This window comes from Saimiri boliviensis, chromosome 3, assembly GCF_048565385.1.
Source record: "Saimiri boliviensis isolate mSaiBol1 chromosome 3, mSaiBol1.pri, whole genome shotgun sequence".
Taxonomy (NCBI): Eukaryota; Metazoa; Chordata; class Mammalia; order Primates; family Cebidae; genus Saimiri; species Saimiri boliviensis.
Genome location: NC_133451.1, coordinates 2,386,438 through 2,405,966, shown reverse-complemented (window position 1 = coordinate 2,405,966; position 19,529 = coordinate 2,386,438). Strand labels below are relative to the sequence as shown.

The 19,529-nt window shown below is 52.7% G+C and overlaps 1 protein-coding gene across 6 annotated transcripts in view; it reads left to right on the top strand.

Annotated features, from left to right (window-relative positions):
* ZFYVE28 (zinc finger FYVE-type containing 28) overlaps positions 1 to 19,529 on the top strand; it is a 152,662-nt gene that overhangs the window by 32,752 nt on the left and 100,381 nt on the right. Inside the window, exons 1-2 of one of the 6 annotated variants that reach the window (XM_074395791.1) lie at positions 1,539 to 13,610; positions 16,760 to 18,954. The exons of 2 other annotated variants lie outside the window; for them this stretch is intronic. In XM_074395791.1, the coding sequence (XP_074251892.1) occupies positions 18,880 to 18,954 (75 nt within the window). In that variant the 5' untranslated portion in view covers positions 1,539 to 13,610; positions 16,760 to 18,879. Of the gene's footprint in view, positions 1 to 1,538; positions 13,611 to 14,904; positions 18,955 to 19,529 lie in introns of those variants that run through there. 3 more of the 6 variants (XM_074395794.1, XM_074395793.1, XM_074395790.1) reach the window with 3 other exon arrangements.

Here is a 19,529-nt window from a genome sequence, read left to right as displayed (position 1 = left end):
CAGTGAACATCGAGCACCACCACCGTCAGCCATCCTGTTCATTCTCCTAAGCTCCTTATGTTCTCCTAAGCTCTCCTGTGTTCCTTCCTCTGAAAGCCTTTCTGTAAATAAAGTCGTCACATGGGCAGGAAAGAGGCCAGCTGGGTGGGTCTTGGGGATTTGGGGTGACCCCGTCCTGGGATGCTCTAGAAAGCCCTGCTGCGCCCCTTCTTGTGCAGCAGTGGGACGGGAGAAGGTGTGCCCTCGTGGAAAAAGGGATTTCCAAGCAGATGTGGGAGGCTTTGCTGTGCTGTTGATAGTCCATGACCGTTTTTCTTTGCCTCTAGGATTTTCTTCCATGGGGTAATTGTACTAGGGGTTGACACTGTGAGGAGTGACCCTGAGGAGCTAATTGGGAAACTGACGTTGTGAAAGCTTTTAATTTGCTTCTCCTGATGGAATCCATGTTTAATATGGTCACAATTGCCAGTTTTTATGTGTCTTGATGTCTTAAATTTATGCCCCAGCTTTGAAGACAATTTAGGAGAGCAGCCCCATGGGTAAATCCGTAGGTTCGCACAGGGACTGGCAGGCAGCGTGTACCGTGCCCTCTCCCTTGGATGAGCGCTGCATTCAGGGCCCCTGCAGATGATGGGAGGCCAGCCGCGCGTCACAGGACCTGTCTTGGCTGTGCCCGCCGACCGCGACTCCGGACACAGGGCGGCCCATCGGCGCCCAGGCAGTGTGAACACGGGGCCCCTTTCCTGCAGGCCTCCAGGGCTTCCCAGGTGCAGGGCTCCTGCTGTCCGGCAGTCCTTGGCCAGGAATCGCCTTCCTGTGAACCCTGCATTCCCCGTTCCTTCTTGGGCAGTTCTCTCTGAGACGGAGAGCTGTGGAGCGGATAAGGGAGCCAGGTCACTCCTAACGCCACAACCTATCACGATGGCCACCGTTCCCCCGGAACAGTAACTTCCCCCTCCTCTTTTGGCAGGAGCAGCACAGGGCACTTGTTCAACCAGTATTCCAGAACCTTCTAGAACCTGCTCACACAAGCACCCCTGGGATCTGGGTGTGCTGCGAGAACAGCCCCCCCACGCTCTGGCGAGGGTCCCTGCTCCCTGCCCAGGCCTTCTCTGGGCTCTTCCTGGAGACGAGGCACTGCCCCTGGCCCTACATGCTGTGTCCGCAGCGGCTTGCCACATGGGGCGGCACATCCCTGACCGGCAGATTCCCGCCAGGCACAGCACGAGGACAGGGACATCACGTCGGCCTGGAATTGGGTCACCTGCTTCCGGCCGGTAGGCGGGCAGGCAGGCCACGTGATGGGTTCTGGCCAATGACGGGCAAGCGGAATGCGTCACTTCCGGCGGTGAAGTTCCGTTTTCCTCCTCAGCGAGTCCGAGGAGGAGAGATGGTCGCGGCTAAGGGGGTGGATGGGGAGAGCCCGAGAGTCTCACAGCCCCAGGCCGGTTCGCCTTTCTGGTTCCCAGCGGACACCCAGGAGCCTTGGGGGACCCCGAGCAGCGAGTGGTGAGCTCTGGGGAAGGCCAGCCTCCTCCTCCAGGCAGGCCACCGTGGCGCCACCCTCCTCCAGGGAGCGGCCCTGGCCCGGGGTCTCCTGCAGCCTGCGGCGCCGTCCAGCTGCCCGGCTCCCTCTGGGGCTCCCCCTCCGGCGGCCTGGGCCCTGCCGCCCGTGCCCCCTGACTGCCGGGGCCCGCGGGGTTTCTGTCCGGAAAAGACTGGACTGGAGGCTGCTCCGGGAGGCTGCTCCGGGAGGCGAGCTGGGCGGGGGCCCCGCGGTCCGAGGGCACCCGGCGTGCTGGGGGTCGGGTGGCCTCGCGGGCGCGAAGCGCGTTCCTGCGGAGCGCCCGTGTCGTCTGTTTCCTGCTGTCGTGACACTACCCGAGACTGGGGCCTTTCTAGAGCAGAGGCGTTTGGGTTTCTGTGGCTGCTGGGACGCCCCAGGTCAGAGAGTCTGGCGAGGGCCCCCTTGCCTGTGGGGCCTCTGGGGACCCCCGGCGTCCCGGGGCGTCACGTGACTGCGGGCTTACGGGAGACAGCCGCAGTGGCTTGCTTATTTACTTACTTATTTATTTAGAGAAGGAGCGTCTGTAGCCCCGGCGGGAATGCAGTGCGCCTGGGGCTCTCCGCAGCCTCCCGCTCCCAGATCCTGGTTCAGGCAACTCTCCTGCCTCAGCCTCCTGAGTAGCTGGGATGACAGGCACGCGCCACAACGCCCAGCTGATTTTTGTATTTTCAGTAGAGACGGGGTTTCACCATGTTGGCCAGGATGGTCTCGAACTCCTGGCCTTGTCAGCCGCCCACCTTGGGCCTCCCAAAGTGTTGGGATTACAGGCGTGAGCCACTGCTCCCGGCCCAAGGTGGCTTTTATGACAGCCCCGGTCTGGGGCGGCCCATTGGCCCTGAGTCCACAAACAGCTGGATCCATTCATGAGGACAGAGCCCCATGACCCAGTCAGTCACCTCTTAGAGGCCCCACCTCGTGACACTGTTCTGTTGGGGATTCAGTTCCGCCTGCATTTGGGAGGGGACGTTGGAACCGTAGCCTGCCCGGATTGAAGGCCAGCTGCCACAGCCATGGGAGTGAACAGCAGCGAGGAGGAAGGAACGAAATTGTGGGGTTTTTGATAGGGGCGGAAGAGAGACATTTGGGATCAGTTTGCAAGTGGAAAATTAAAATCCGTGCTGGCTCTGCCCTGCAGTGAGAGCGGGCCCCAGCAGTGTTTGTGTGAGACCCTCGAAGACTCTGCTTTGTGAGCTCAGAACCCACTGACAAAGCCAAATTGTGATTTTAACTTCCCAGAGGACCAGATGGGTCCCCTGTGAGAGTGCCTGCCTGTGGCTCTTAAGAAGCTGGGAGCACTGGAGTGGGGGTGCGAAAGGGCGTCAAGTCCCCCCTTGTGAAAGCCTGCTGGGTTTTTTATTTATTGTTTTTGTGTCTTGTGAGGAGAAGGGAAACCTGCCCCATGCTGTCCTGAGGAAAGCAAGCCAGTGGGGCCAGAGGGAATCCTTGCAGGAGGTCAGAGGTCGGCCCTGCTGGCAGAGGCTCAGCTGCAGGCAGTGGGTGCCCCTCTGCTGTCCGAAACCTGTGGGAGGCCATCTGGGCAGCCCCTGTGCTGCTGGGTGCTGACCTGCGAAACAGAGCAGTGCTTTGCTGCTTGGTGGCGTTGCTCAGGGCCTCAGCTCACAGTCCAGAGACCTAGTCTCAAATCCCAACTTTGGTAAGCTGGGGTTGGGAGACAGCAGCTCTGTAAGGGCAGCACATGCTCTCTCGGGGCCGGGGCCTGCTTCAGGTGGGTCTCACCCCTTCCTGCTGCTGTTCTTGGCCCACTTCCTCACCATCAGTAGTCACCACAGAGGCCAGGGTCATCACTGTGCACCCCCACGGCCCAGGTCTGTGTCTGTCTTGAGCTGCTGACAGGAAGGGGTGGCAGCAGTGGGGGTGTATTCCCAGACAGCCTCTGCAGGTGTGATGGGATGCATCTGTGGGTCTCTGTGTGACTTGGCCTACAAGGCTAGTCCCCCTTCTCGCCAGTCCTGAGCAGGCCAGGCCAGCTAGGTTTGCTTAGATGGCTTTATGTATGGCTCCAAAGGTGAGGCCTTTTAGAAACTTTTATCATTTTGCTGCACTCCTTAAGTGCATACAGAATTGATGTGTTTATGATAATCCTTAAAATCAGGACAGATGATTGCCCTAAACTCCCCTCCTTCCAAGTCTAGGACCTGAGCCTGTCTCCGCCACATCTTGAAAAGGGAGTTCTGGTTGGGTGTAGTGGCTCACGCCTATAATCCCAGCACTTTGGGAGGCTGAGGCAGGTGGATCACGGGGTCAGGAGTTAGAGACCATCCTGGTCAACATGGTGAAACCCCGTCTCTACTAAAAATACAAAAAATTAGCTGGGCATGGTGGCGCGTGCCTGTAATCCCAGCTACTCAGGAGGCTGAGGCAGGAGAACTGCCTGAACCCAGGAGGCGGAGGTTGCGGTGAGCCGAGATCGCGCCATTGCACTCCAGCCTGGGCAACAAGAGCGAAACTCCGTCTCAAAAAAAAAAAAAAAAGGCAGAGTTCTGTGTGACTCCCAGTGCAGAGTGGCTGAAGCTTGGGCAGGTGTCTCACACTCCAGATGAGTGAGGTGGCACCTGGCCTTTGTCTCCTTTGTCTCTGCTGCATTAAAGCTTTTTTCTGAAATAATTGAGTCATTCATTAGTTCACAAGTCTTGGCTGTGTGTTTCCATGCTCCCACTGTGATCCTGGCATGTAAGGCTGTTTCCTGCCCCACCTGCCCTCCCACAGGGCCTTGAGGGGCTGGTCCTCTGTGGTTCTGGTTCCCCACTCCATCCAGCACTTCCGCGGGAGGAGATTCTTGGGTGACTGTTCCCTGCTGCATTCCCCTCCTGCTGTTCTTGCTTGAACCTACTCCTGGTCCCAAACTACATTTGTCACAGTCCTGGTGGCCTGCCTGGGTCCCCTCAGGCAGTGGTCAGTCACAGCCACAGTCACAGAAACCAGGCAGCTGGGGTGACTCTGGCAGCCCTGAGCACTTGTTCACTCTCTTGGTGGTTGATAACTTCCATCAGACCCTTCTTGAATAACTGAATCTGTAGGGTACGGAAGCTCACACACTTTCCCACAAAACCAGTTTCCTTGTGTGTGGCCTGCCACTTACTCAGATAAAGGGAGTTCCCTCCAGAAAGTTTCTTCTGTCAGGAGTGCAGTCTCAGTTCTTCGGTGTTTTCTTGGAAGTACCCAGGGAGGAGAGGGCACTGTGGCTTTGACTTTGGCAGACAGTCCCGGGGCCCTCTTCCCTGTGGGTAGAATGCGGGAACCCAACACTGCATCTACTCTGTGCGCCCCTGTCCAAAAATTGCTCTGCCTAAGGGGGACATGTGCCCTGCCCTCTTGCCTCTCTTCCTTAAGGCCCCTCTTTGCAGAACAGCTGCAATGAAGACACTTCAGGGTGATCCGGACATCTTAGGTCATCGAGACATCATTGAGAGACACTGTGAGTGATGACCTCATGTGATCACCTTTTTCCATTCTTGTGAAAGAATGGCTCCTGGCGATGGCCTTGGAGAGTGAGTGTCTGTAACACACACCAGCAGTGCCACACACACAGAAAGGCCTTCAACCTTGCCTCTCAGGGCCTCTTAGAAATGGAATATTCTAGATCTGTGGAAGGCCTGCTGGGAAATAACCAATGTGAAGCATGCCCCCTCCTTCCATAATGGCCATGAGCCCAGTATGTGGCCTGCCACTCACTCAAGTCTGCGGTGATGGTGCCAAGGCTTTGACACCGAAGTGTGATATGAAAAGATAAAGGCATTTTAACAGAAGATACTGGGTCAGTGGAGGGGACTGAAAGCAGCATTTGATTCCCCAGGTCATTCTGGGTATCAGGATAAGCACGCTGCCCCTAAGGGAAAGGTGTGTTAGTCTGTTTTCACACTGCTGATAAAGACATACCCGAAACTGGGAAGATAAAAGAGGTTTAATAGGACTTATAGTTCCACATGGCTTGGGGTGGTGGGCGGGGGGCTCAGATTCATGGCGGGAAGCAAAAGGCACTTCCTACGTGGAGGTGGCAAGAGAAAAATGAGGAAGATGCAAAAGTGAAAACCCCTGATAAAACCATCCGATCTCACGAGACTTATTCACTACTCCGAGAACAGTATGGGGGAAACTGCCATGTGATTCAAATTACCTCCCACCGGGTCCTTCCCACAACACATGGGAATTATGGAAGTACAATTCAGGATGATATTTGGGTTGAGACCCAACCAAACCTTATCATTCCACCCCGGCCCCTCCAAATGTCATGTCCTCGCATTTCAAAACCAATCATGCCTTCCCAACAGTCCCTGATATGGTTTGGCTGTGTCTCTGCCAAAATCTCAACTTGAATTATATCTCCCAGAATTCCCATGTGTTACAGGAGGGACCCAGGGTGAGGTAATTGAATCATGGGTGCTGGTCTTTCCCATACTATTCTTGTGATAGTGAATAAGTCTCACGAGATCTGACGGGTTTATCAGGGGCTTCTGCTTTTGCTTTTTCCTCGTTTTCTCTTGCTGCTGCCATGTAAGAAGTGCCTTTTGCCTCCTGCCATGATTCTGAGGCCTCCCCAGCCATGTGGAACTCTAAGGCCAATTAAACCTTTCTTTCTTCCCGCTCGAGGGTATGTCTTTATCAGCAGCATGAAAATGGTCTAATATAGTCCCTCAAAGTCTTAACTCATTTCAGCATTAACCCAGAAGTCCACAGTCCACAAAGTCTCATCCAAAACAAGGCAAGTCCCTTCTGCCTATGAGCCTGTAAAATCAAAAGCAAGCTAGTTACTGCCTAGACACAGTGGGGGTACAGGTATTGGGTCCACACAGCCATTCCAAGTGGGAGAAACTGGCCAAAGCAAAGGGGTCACAGGGCTCACGCAAGTCTGAAATCCAGCAAAGCAGTCAAATTTTAAAGCTCCAAAAGGATCCCCTTTGACTCCATGTCTTGCATCCAGGTCACGCTGATCCAAGAGGTGGGTTCCCATGGTCTTGGGTGGCTCCAGCCCCGTGACTTTGCAGGGTACAGCCTCCCTCCCAGCTACTTTCGCAGGTTGGCATTGAGTGTCTGCAGCTTTTCCAGGCAAATGGTGCAAGTGTTGGTGGATCTACCATTCCAGGGTCTGGAGAACTGTGGCCCTCTTCTCACAGCTCCACTAGGCGGTGCCCCCGTAGAGGCTCTGTGTGGGGGCTCCACCCCACGTTTCCCTTCTTCACGGCCCTAGCAGAGGTTCTCCGTGAGGGCCCCACCCCTGCAGCAAACATCTGCCTGGGCATCCAGGTGTTTCCATACATCTGAAATCTAGGATGAGGTTCGCAAACCCCAGTTCTTGACTTTTGTGCACTCGTAGGCTTAACACCATGTGGAAACTGCCAAGGCTTGGGGCTCACACTCGTTGAAGCCATGGCCTGTGCTCCACATTGACCCCTTTCGGCAATGGCTGGAGCAGCTGGGACACAGGGCACTAAGTCCTTAGGCTGCATACAGCATGGGGACCCTGGGCCTGGCCTGCGAAACCATTTTTTCTAGGCCTCTGGGTCTGCGATAGGAGGGGCTGCTCTGAAGACCTCTGACGTGCCCTGGAGACATTTTCCTCATCATCTTGGGGATTAACATTTGGCTTCTTGTTACGCAAATTTCTGCAGCTGGCTTGAATTTCTCCTCAGAAAATGGGTTTTTCTTTTCTATCACATTGTTACGGCTCAGCGCGGTGGCTCATGCCTGTAATCTCAGCACTCTGAGAGTCTGAGGTGGGAGGATCACTTGAAGACAGGAGTTTGAGACCAGTGTGGTCAATATGGTGAAATCTTGTCGCTACTAAAGATACAAAAATCAGCCAGGTGTGGTGGTGCACACCTGTAGTCCCAGCTACTCAGGAGGCTGAGGCAGGATAATTGCTTGAACCTGGGAAGCAGAGGTTGCAGTGAGCTGAGATCACACTATTGCACTCCAGCCTGGATGTCATAGTGAGAGTCCATCTCAACAACAAAAACAAGAACAAACTGTCAGGCTGCAAGTTTTCCAAACTTTTATGCTTGGCTTCCCTTATAAAACTGAATGACTTTAACAGCACCCAAGTCACTTCTTTAGTGCTTTGCTGCTTAGAAATTTCTTCCACCAGATACCCTAAATTATCTCTCTCAAGTTTAAAGTTCCACAAATCTGTATGGCAGGGGCAAAATGCTGCCAGTCTCTTTGCTAAAACATAACAAGAGTCACCTTTGCTTCAGTTCCCAACAAGTTCGTCATCTCCATCTGAGACCACCTCAGCGTGGACCTTATTGACCATATCACTATCAGGCATCTGGTCAAAGCCATTCAACAAGTCAATAGGCAGTTCCAAACTTTCCCACATTTTCCTGTCTTCTTCTGAGCCCTCCAAACTGTTCCAGCTTCTGCCTGTTATCCTGTTCCAAAGTTGCTTCCACAGCTTCAGGTATCTTTTCAGCAACACCCCACTCTACTGGTACCAATTTACTGTATTAGTCCACTTTCACCCTGCAGATAAAAACACAAAAACACACCTGAGACTGGGATGAAAAAGAGGTTTAACTAGACTTACAGTTCCACGTGGCTGGGGAGGCCTCAGAATCATGGTGGGAGGCAAAAGGCACTTCTTACATGGCGGCGGGCAAGACAAAAATGAAGATGTAAAAGCGAAAATCCCTGATAAAACTCTCAGATCTCATGAGACTTACTCACTATCATGAGAACAGTATGGGGAAACCACCCCTATGATTCAAATTATCTCCCACTGGGTCCCTCCCACAAGACATGGGAATTATGGGAGTGTAAGTCAAGATGAGATTTGGGTGGGGACACAGTCAAATCATATCAAAAGGTGACCCACAGGACCAAGGAGCCAACAATGTCAATGACAAATCCTTCAAACCCAGTGGTTTCTGCTGCTTTGTCTTCAATAAAATTGAAGGACGACTTGGTTGAGTTGCAGCTGACGGGGCATTAAGAATGACTTTTGCTTTGGGAGGCTGAGGTGGGTGGATCACGAGGTCAAGAGATGGAGACCATCCTCGCCATGATGAAACCATGTCTCTACTAAAAATATAAAAATTAGCTGGGCATGGTGGTACGCACCTGTAATCCCAGCTACTTGGGAGGCTGAGGCGGAAGAATCACTTGAACCCAGGAGGTGGAGGTTGCAGTGAGCCAAGATTGCGCCACTGCACTCCAGCCTGGTGACAGAGCGAGACTCTGTCTCAAAAAAAAAAAAAAAAAAAAAAAGAATGACTTTTGGTCGTGAAGTGATGATTCTTAGCCTATAACTCGGAAATTGTTCTGGATTGGCAGGAGGTTCCTCTGTTATCTCTCCCCACTTCTGCTGACTCAGCCAGGAGAGCAGGTTTCTTGGCACTCACTTAAGTCCAAATGCAGGGACAGCCTTGTAGCTGAGGCCAGCCTACTTTGGCAATGAATGAGTTACCCGAAGACACATCAGCTAATCAGAAAGCCCCAGATACATCCACCCCATCAAGAACTACATTTCTGTTAGACACCTTTCTGTGAAGTGATGGTTTACCAAGATGTGTCACATGTTTTATGTTGTTTGGTCAATTATGTACTAATACTATAAGGTTGGTGCAAAAGTAATTGTGGTTTTACATTGTTGACTCAGTATAGAGAAAATGTTAACACTCAGAGCCTCACAGAAAATTTGAAGACTTGGCCAGTTTGGGCAACATGGCAAAACCCTGTCTCTACTAAAAATGCAAATATTAGCTGGGCATGGTGTCTCATGCGTGTAATGCCAGATATTTGGGAGGCTGAGGCACGAGAATCGCTTGAACCCATGAGATGGAGGCTGCAGTGAGCTGAGATTACATGACTGCACTCCAGCCTGGGTGACAGAGAAAGACCTTGTCTCAAAAGTGTGAAAATTAAAAAATGTAAACCCCATTTATAGATTTATAAGTATGTAATATTGATGTATATGTTGCCGAGAAATTTGATAGGTGATCAGTAAAAGATTTTGAAATATAAAAATGTATCCCATCAGGACAAAATTGCAAGAGGGAAACGGGGTGGAAATGTGAATTTGAGGTGGCGGAGATGCGTGCGCCGCCTCTGCACGGGAGGAATCCTGCCCTGTCTATTGAGGAGGGGTGGTCAGACTGGGGGGGGGTTTGGAGTCCAGGAGTGATGGGCCATTTTGTTGCCAAATGTCAATGATTATAATGTGCTGACAATCCCAGCCTCTGCAATTTTGTAAACTTTAGCTGAACATTTTAGCTGTAATCTTCCTGATTCTGTTAAGAGGAGAGAGCTTTAAATTTGAGGTCCTGGCATAGGGGGACAGCTCCTGGCCTTGGAGGGCCAGGAATCCTCACAGTGCCCATCTGCTCCCTGGTCTGGCCAGAAGCTGGGGTTCTGAGATTTCCTTTTCTTGGTAGATGAGGAAACTCGAAGTCCCTCCCATTGCTTTCTTTGGTTGTTGAGGTCTCTGCCTCTCCCTGGAGCAGCCCCCCCATTGCCCACACCTGTTTGCTCTCTGACACAGGTTCTGCTGCCAGCATTGTGTAGACTGGGGGCCTTGGCCACTCTTAGATGCTGTCTGTCCATGTGACCAGCCCTCCTCTAGCCCCTGCTGTCATGAGACAGCCAGGCCTTGCTGGGTGGGCCAGGCAGGCAGGCCCCTGGGGTCCTGGACACCTTCCTAGTGGCTCACCAGGATGCCTGGAACCCACAGACATCCAGGTACGGATCGGTCCTGTAGAGGAAGAGCCCTTGCTCAGAGCCTCTGGCACTGGCTCCCACTGTTGTGGGAGTCTAAGGTGGTTTGGGAAGGGCCAGGTGGACCTTGAAGCTGATGTGGCTTCAGTTTGCCTCTTCTTTCCTTGGCAATAATCGAGATCTGTGGCAAGCCCGGAGAGAATAAAAGTCTGGGCATAGGGTCGCAAACAAAAGCAATTAGTCATTTTGGCTGGCTCCAAAATTCGTGGGTGAGTGGGTAGATGGAGCAGGGGTGTAGTGCAGAGGACATGACAGGGTGCTGCCTCACAGTCCCCAGGAGGACCAGGCCAGTTGGAGAGTTAGGCAGGCTTCCCTAAGAAAGAAGGAAAAAGCATCAAAGTGCAGTGGAGAAGTTCCACAAAGTGTCTCACAGGAGTCCCAGGGAGAAAGGAAGGGAAAGAATGATAGAAAAGCAGTATTTGAAGAAATAGTAGCTGAGTTTCCCAGTATTGAAAAAAGACATGAATGAGTTTGAAGTAGGGTAAAGAAACAGGCAGTCACGGGCCACGTGACAAGGCATTTATACAGCGGTGGTCCCGTAAGTTGTGATAACCGTATTTTTTTTTTTTTTTTTTTTTTTTTTGAGACAGGATCTCACTCTGTCACTCAGGCTGGAGTGTGTTGGCACGATCTCAGTTCACTGCAACCACTGCCTCCCAGGTTCAAGAGATTCTCATGCCTCAGCCTCCCCAGTAGTTGGGATTATAGGTATGCACCACCACGCCTGGTTAATTTTTGCATTTTTAGTAGAGACGGGGTTTCACCATGTTGGCCAGGCTGATCTCGAACTCCTCACCTCAAGTGATCCATCTGCCCAGTGTTCCAAAGTGCTGGGATTACAGGCGTGAGCCACCATGTCTGGCCTAAGTTATGATAACCATATTCGACTGTACCTGTTCTGTTTAGGGGCACAAATACTTCCCATTATGTTACAGTTGCCTGTAGTGTACTGTTGAGTGTAGTAGCGTGCTCTACAGGTTTGTGGCCCAGAAGCAGCAGGCTCTAGCATCCAGCCTAGGTATGTTGGAGGCATTCCTGTCTAGGCTTGTGGAAGTCCACTCTATGATGTTTGCACAATAACGAAGTCAACTGACGACACCATTCTCAGAACACACTCACTTCGTTCAGAAACACATGGCAGTAAATCCACACTGGGACGTGTTGTGGTGAAACTGCAGAATGTCGAGGATGAAGAGAAAATCTTTAGCGTTAACAGCGAAGACTGAGTAACTACAGAGACTGGAAAAAGGCCGGCTCGTTTCTTCTCAGCAACCCCAAGTGCCACAAGATAGTGAGCCCACAGTGCAGAGGGAAGGCGACTGGCAGCCCCAAATTTTATGCCCACGTGAACTACTAGTGAAAGGGCGGAAGGCAAGATCAAGACATTTTCCAGGCAAATATTTTAACCATTTACACATGCTTATTGTAAGGGTTCCAATTGTAAGATACACATCAGCAAGAAAAGGGGCCTCAGAGGGAAGATGGTGGGGTAAAAGAAACAGCCGCGAAGGTGCAAACTGATAAAATGTCAAGGAGTTTAGCTTGTAATTGTTTAAGAAATTTTGTGTGGGCCGGGCACAGTGGCTCATGCCTGTAATCCCAGCACTTTGGGAGGCCAAGGCGGGTGGATCACCTAAGGTCGGGAGTTCAAGACCAGTCTCACCAACATGGAGAAACCCTGTCTCTACTAAAAGTACAAAATTAGCTGGGCATTGTGCACACCTGTAATCCCAGCTACTCGGGAGGCTGAGGCAGGAGAATCTCTTGAACCCAGGAGATAGAGATTGTGGTGAGTCAAGATCGTGCCATTGCACTCCAGCCTGGGCAACAAGAGTAAAACTCCATCTCAAAAAAAGAAAAAAAAAAGAAAGTATGTATGTCATAAAATAGAGGTAAAAGTAAAGCCCTAGAGCAGTGCTGTCCAACAGAAATAGGACATGAGCCTTGGGTGCAAGCCACACATACGCACTTTTAATTTTATTAATTTATTTTTGAGACAGAGTCTCGCCCTGTTGCCAAGGCTGGAGTACAGTGGTGCAATCTTGGCTCACTGCAGCCTCAACCTCCTGGGCCCAAGAAATCATTTCCTCAGCCTCCCAAGTAGTTCGGACCATAGGGTCATGTTACCATACCCAGTGATAAGGTTCAGATTTGTGCCCCACCCAAATCTCATCTGGAATTGTAATCCCATAATCCCCACGTGTCATGGTGGGGACTTGATGGGAGGTAATTGAATCAAGGTGGCGGTTCCCCCCATGCTGTTCTTGGGATAGTGAGTGAATTCTCAGGAGATGTGATGGTTTTATAGGCGTCTGGCATCTCCCTGCTGGTACTCTCCTGCTGCCCTGTGAAGAGGTGCCTTCCACATGGTTGTAAGTTCGCGAGGCCTCCCCAGCCATGCAGAACTGAGTCAGTCAAACCCCTTTTCCTTCACAAATTGCCCAGTCTTGGGTAATTCTTCATAACAGTGTGAGAATGGACTAATGCACTCAGCTACTTTAAAAACTTTTTTTTTTTAGAGATGGGGTCTCACTGTGATGCCCAGGCTGGTCTCAAACTCCTGGGCTCCAATCATCCTCCCACCTCAGCTTCCCCAAGTGCTAGGATTATAGGTCTGAGCCACTGCGCCTGTACAATTTGAAATTCTTTAGTAGCCACATTTTTTAAAAAAAAGTAAAAGAAACAGGTGAAACTAATTTTAATAATATTTTATTTAACTGCCTAGAATATTGTTTTAACATATAATCAATATGAAAACTATGAGATCTTTCACATTCATGCTGGACTCTGAAATCCGGGGCTCCACGGCCCCACGTGACAGGGTCGGAAGGCAGGGGTGGAGGCTGTCAGTGGGGTGCCCCTGGTGTGTGGGGAGGTGCATTCCTGGCTTGTGATGGGGGCAGCATAGTCCTGTGCCCAGCCCCAGGGCAGGCGCTATATCATTTCTCCTTTTCCTGGTCCAGGGAAGAGCTGAGCCCGGGAGGTGGAGGCTGCAGTGAGCCAAGATTGCACCACTGTACTCCAGCCTGGGTAACAGGGCAAGACCCTGCCTCAAAAAAAAAATTAAAGCGCATGTGTGTGGCTTGCCCCCAAGTTTAGGTTCCTGTCATAGATATCTGGACATTTTTCCATATGAGCACACAAATACTTGCTTAAAAAACGATTTCTTTCTTTCTTTCTTCTTTTTTGAAACAGAGTATCACTCTGCCGCCCAGGCTGGAGTACCGTGGCACAACCCCAGCTCACTGCAGCCTCGACCTGCCTGGGCTCAGGCGATCCTTCTGCCACAGCCTCCAAGCGGCTGGTCCTACAGGTGTGCACTATCACATCCAGCTAATTTTTGTAAAAATGAGGTCTCACTTTGTTGTACAAGCTGATCTCAAACTCCTGGACTCAAAGCATCCTCCTGCCTGGGCCTCCCAAAATGCTGGGATTACAGGTGTGAGCCACCATGCCTTGCCCAAAACAGATTTCTGACTGACATGTGCCCTAACAGCCCTCAGCTTCTAACACTAGTTGAAGACACATTATTATTTTTGAGAGAGATCTCTGCATGGGTTCTGGTTCTTTCTGTGTACTCACACTCCAGCCGCCCCTGGGCTTTTTCTAGACTGGAAGGGCCGCACCTGTGAACATGGTGAGCTGTAAGTGACCAGGCACACGTCATGATTTTAGACTAAAAACATTACCTTTTGCTGTTCAGAGTAAGGTGCTCTTAGAGGCCTGTGGGCAGGATGAGGCCCATCTTGGTGGATCAGGCAGTCAGGGCCAAGCTCAGGACTGGCTGAGTGGGGCAGTGAAGGCAGAGCCGGGGCTGGGAGAGATGGGGGAGCTGGGGAGAGCGGGCACAGGGAGGCAGGCTTGGGGCATGACAGGGAGGGCCCGAGCAGGAATCCCTGTGTGTTCTCCCAATTTTGGGGTTTTGAAGGTGGAACGGTGTGGCACGTGCTCTGTGTCCCTGTTTCATCGTGCACCTGAAGCCGTGCTGTTTACAATGTGCTGCTCACATCATCTCTAGCTTTTAGAATGAACTGAACACGTCAATGCCTTTGGGGGGCTCCATGGGTAATGGAGATTCTGCCAGGGCGTATGAGTGCATGTTTGCCACTCCCTGGGTTCCAGAGCCCCCGCATGAAGGTCTGAGGCAATTAAGAATGGATTGATGTGTTCTCAGGCTCATATGGGCAGAAGACCAGGATGTTGACAGTGTTTCAGCTCTGGGAAATATTGTTTTTCTTTTACATTTTTCGGAATTTCCATACTTAATTGTTTTTTTTTGAGACAGGGTCTCACACTGTTGCCCAGGCTGGAGTGCAGTGGCAGTGGTGTGATCACAGCTCAATGCTGCCTCAGCCTCTGGGCCTTAAGCAATCCTGCCACCTCAGCCTCCTGAGTAGCTGGGACCATAGTGCATCCACAACAGTCAACTAATTTTTGAATTTGTTGTGGAGACAGGGTCTCACTATGTTGCCTAGGCTGGTCTCGAACTCCTGGGCTCAAGCAACCCTCCTGCCTCAGCCTCCCAAGGTGCTGGGATTACAGGCATGGGCCACAGCACCCGGCTCATACTTTTTATTTAGAAGTCATTTTGGCCGGGCACGGTGGCTCATGCCTGTAATCCCAGCACTCTGGGAGGCCGAGGCGGGCAGATCACAAGGTGAAGAGATTGAGACTATGGTGAAACCCCGTCTCTACTAAAAAATACAAAACTTAGCTGGGCGTGGTAGTGCGCACCTGTGGTCCCAGCTACTCAGGAGGCTGAGACAGGAGAATTGCTTGAACCCAGGAGGCAGAGGTTGCAGTGAGCTGAGATCGCACCACTGCACTCCAGCCTGGCACCTGGCAACAGAGCAAGACTCTGTCCCAAAAAAAAATAGAGAAGTCATTTTGTGTTTCGTAGGCTCTATCAGACGTGGCCACTCTCTAAGGTCTGAGCATAGCTGAACTGGATCGTCTCATTCACCACATCATGGTTGGTGAATGCTGTCTGTCTGCCACTCCATTCCTGAGCCTTCTGTCCCTGTGGTGGGGGTTGCTGTGGCGGAAGAGGCTGGCCTGGGCACAGGGCAGGGGTACCCCAAGTGTCTGCCTAGAGATGTGGTGGTCGTGCTGTGGTTATGCCCTCCCTAGTCCCACATGAAACTCGGGGCAGCGTGCTGCAGGGATCCAGCCCACTCAGGCTGGCCAGAGAAGCTGGGGTGCTGGGAGGGCCCCTGGGTAGGCACTGGGTCCAGGCTGTGCTGGGTCAGCCGTGGGGGAGGCCTTGGGGAGGCTGGGTCTTTGGGATGTGCAGCATCCTTGGTCTAGGTAGGCAGTTGGCTCTGCCACCATGAGCCCCAACCCTAGCACAATCAGTGAAGCCCTGGAATGCCTGCCCTCGCCACTGTGGAGGGAGTGACAGCCAGCGCCCACCCATACCCAGCTGGAGGCCCCCCCTCGTCAGTCCCTTCCCAGAGTCCAAGCCCTGGTCAGCACCCCAGCCTGCCTGTGCCTCTGTGCACTCTTCCCACATCATGGGGTGATGGGGCGCGGGGCCATGCTGGAGGGGCTGGGAGGCCTTGATGACAGTGACGTTCAGGCAGAGTCCTGAATGGGGGGTGAGTCTGGAGGTGTTGGGGGAGCCTTGAGGGCAAAGGCCCAGGGCTGGAACCTGCTGGGCGTGCTGAGGACTAGGAGGATGGCGGGAGTGGTGGCGGCAGGAGGCAGCGATGGAAGGGCTGGGGAGGCAGCGCAGTGCGGTGAGGACACATCCGTGCGTCCCTGTGTCCTTCCGAGGGTGATGGGACCACTCCCAGCCCCTCACCAGTCCTTCTCAGAACCAGACTCAGCCCCACTACCCTCCTTCTCAGACAGAAACCTCTGGTTCTCTGGAAGGTCCTTTGGGTCCTCTTGGTCAGGGGAATACGTGACAGCAAACAGAATATTTGCCTCCTCCACCCCAGTTCTGAAAGATGTCCACAGGGGCCACGTGCCCCAGGACGGGGGCACCTCCAGGCTTCCACTGGGCTGACCCGAGGCTTATGCGTGGCCTTGCACCCCTGCCAGCGCCCACTCCGTCACTGTCATCATGGTTGGGGTCTGCTGCCACCAGGCTGTTGCTACGTGACTGTTCAATCCCGGATCCTGGGGACACACGGCCATCAGCTCACAGCCCTGCAGCCCAACCTTCATCCTGTTGCTGCCCAGGCTGGCTTCTCACGCCCGGTCGGGGACAGGCTGCCAGCCGTCTGCTGGGTTAGGACTGAACCCCGCGGCGTGGCCTTCCCAGGCTGGCCTCAAAGCCCTGGTGGCTAGACCGCGCCTTTCCCAGTTTGGCTTCAACCCTAAAGACACTGAAGAGGTTTAATTATTTGCCCGCTGTTGTTGAAGGGAGTCTTTGTTTCTTCTGTTTTCTGGTTTTTGTTTGTTTGCCTGTCTGTGTTCTGCCCTGCCTTGAGCCGTGTCCGAATTATTTTTCCGTAGATCCTTTCCTGGCTTTTCCTGAGCGAACACCCGGTTGGCTTCCTGCTGCCACATGTCAAGCCTCTGGAACATCGTCCGTATTCTTCCTCTCATAATGCATAAAAACAAAGTACAGGCTCTTGCTGGACTATTTTGCAAATAATTTTTATCCTCTGATAAAATGACACATTGGTGAGAGCAGGTGTTCTTTTAGGACAGCTGTTTTTGAAGAAAGATGGAATCATCCTAATCGTCTGTTAGTGGCAGGCACCATTATAAGTCAAATGCTTCCAAGTTTTATTTGCATTGTTTGATTATTTCAGCAATAACCATAGTACAAGAGAAGAATGTGCCAGGGAGCACTGTGTGGGCAACTGCATGAATCAGCCCTGCCGGGCACTTGCTGTGCCCGTGTGTCCAGGCGGCTGTGCCCTCTCCTGCGGTCACCCCATCCCCTGTCTGCTTCCCTCCCCGTTCAGCCCCCACTTGGGCTCCCCATCTTCTCTCCAGCTCCGTCACCCACCTGCCACTTCTCCTAAGGAGTGGGTCCTGACACCTAGCAACTGATCGAGAAGAAGGGCCAGATGCGGGCTGCGACGTGCATGCAGTGCCCACATTCACTCCAGGCCCAGGTCCTCCTCCCTGGGTCTGCTGTGGTGGACAGTGGGCACTGTCTTCTTGGTGGAAGCACCTGGAATATTGCATTACACAGGAAGATCCAAGGCACACCTGCCCCACGTGGACGTGGCAGGGTTGGGTGCCTATCCCTCCTGAGGGCAGTCACAGAGGCGACCAGTGTCACAGTGTGGGTGGGAGGGATGGCCAGCGAGGGATGCAGTGTGCGACCCAGTGGTCCAGACCGGCCCACTGCAGGTGGTCCCATGGCAGTGCCACAGACCGGGGAGTGGAGAGGTGGGGGTGGCAGCAGGTGTGGGAGACAACCCCCCCCTTGCCAGTACTGTGATGCACAGGATCCCTGCATCTCACTGGTGGGCTCTGGGCCGCAGGCCACAGGATGAGGTCCAGGGCCACCCTGTCCCGCCGGTGTTCCACCTGTACAGGTGGAAGATTTGTTGAAAGAGATTGCCCAGAATGTGGGGTAACGCTATTCTTAGAGGCACTGTGGGCACCTAGGGAATCCCTACCGCCAAGTGTGAGCCGGGCTGTGGGTCCAGGGCACCCCATCCATGGGCTGGGCAGCCTGGCCAGCTCTGTCGGCTCCGGGTATGTCCAGGGGAGCCCAGGCAGAGTGATGCTCGAGGCCGGTCTGTAGGATAAACGCACTGATGGGGGGTTTCTCCATGTTCCTTGATGACATGGGACCAGGCAAATCCCCTTCTCTCCGCTGTGGGACATCACATAATCATGGTGCCGTGGGAGAGGGGCGTCTGCATTCCACGTGGCTGCTGTAACCAAATCATACACAGTGGGGTCCTTAAAACAACAAAAATCCCTTTTTTCACAGTTCTGGAGACTAGACGTCTGAGATCACAGACTGAGCAGCACTGGTTCTTCTGGGGGCTCTGAGGGAGGGTTGTTTCTGCCTCCTCTAGCCCCCGGTGCTGCTGGCTGTCCCTGGGTTTCCCACAGCCCGTCACTCTGACCTTCGCCCCATCCGTACATGGCATTCTCTGCTGTGTGCCCCTCACTTTCTCTACAGCCACCTGTCACTGGGTTTAGGGCCCACTCAGAGAGTCCAGGATGGTCTCAGGTTGAGATTCTTACCTTTCATCTGCAAAGACCATTTTCCCACATGCGGTCATGTTCACACATGCCAGGCGTACTTCAAGGGCCCACCATTTGACCCGCTGCGAGTGGTCCCAGAGCAGGCCCTGGGGGCACCTTCTCCTTATTCCAGGGCCTCTATTTATGGCAAATTAGGTCCCAATCACAACGAAGGTGCCACATTGCCCCGTCCACACTTGCCCATGGCTTTGGTGGGGTTCTGTGGCTGTGGCAGGGGCACCCTTGTCTCACCGGACGGAACAGCCTGGTCCAGATTGCTGTCATGTGAGAAAGCGGATCTGTCTATCCGGAGTGTGACATTCCACTCCCTCGACTCACAGATGTCACCAGGAGGAGGGGTGGCAGAGACTCCTCTCTAAGCACCACCTGTCCACAGCATATGGTCTCCAGAGAAGATGTGCAGTCGGTCAGCCAGCAGTGAAGGGTGCCCAGCGTCATCAGCTGTCGGGAAAATGACAGTCAAAACCACGGTGAGGGGCCACTTCACAGCCACCGGGATGGTGAGAATAGAAAAGTCAGATAATAACAAGTGTTGGCGAGGACATAGAGAAATCAGAGCCCTTCCACACCAACTGCTGTTCAACGAGTGTTGAATGGTGCAGCCTCTTTGGAAAACAGTCTGGTGGCAGTTTCTCAAGAAGTTAAACATAGAAGTGCTGTATGACCCAAGAATTTCACTTCCAGATATATACCCAGAGAGCTGAAAACATATGTCCACACAAAACACTTGCTCATCGCAGCACTATTCATAGCAGCCAGAAGGTGGAAGCCGTGCTAGTGTTCGCCCACGGACGCCTGATAAACAAAGCGTGGGCCATCCGGCCACACAGTGGCATGCAGGAAGCACTGATTTATGCTGTAACGTGGATGAACCTTAGAAACACGGCTCCATGAAAGAAGCAGACACAAAACGCCCTGTTTGGTGTGATTCTATGCATAGGAAACGTCCAGACATGTAAATCCAGAGTCAGAAAGTTAGATTAAGGGCTGGTAGAGGGATGACTGCTGATGGGTATGGGGTTTCTGTGATGAAAATGTTCAGAAA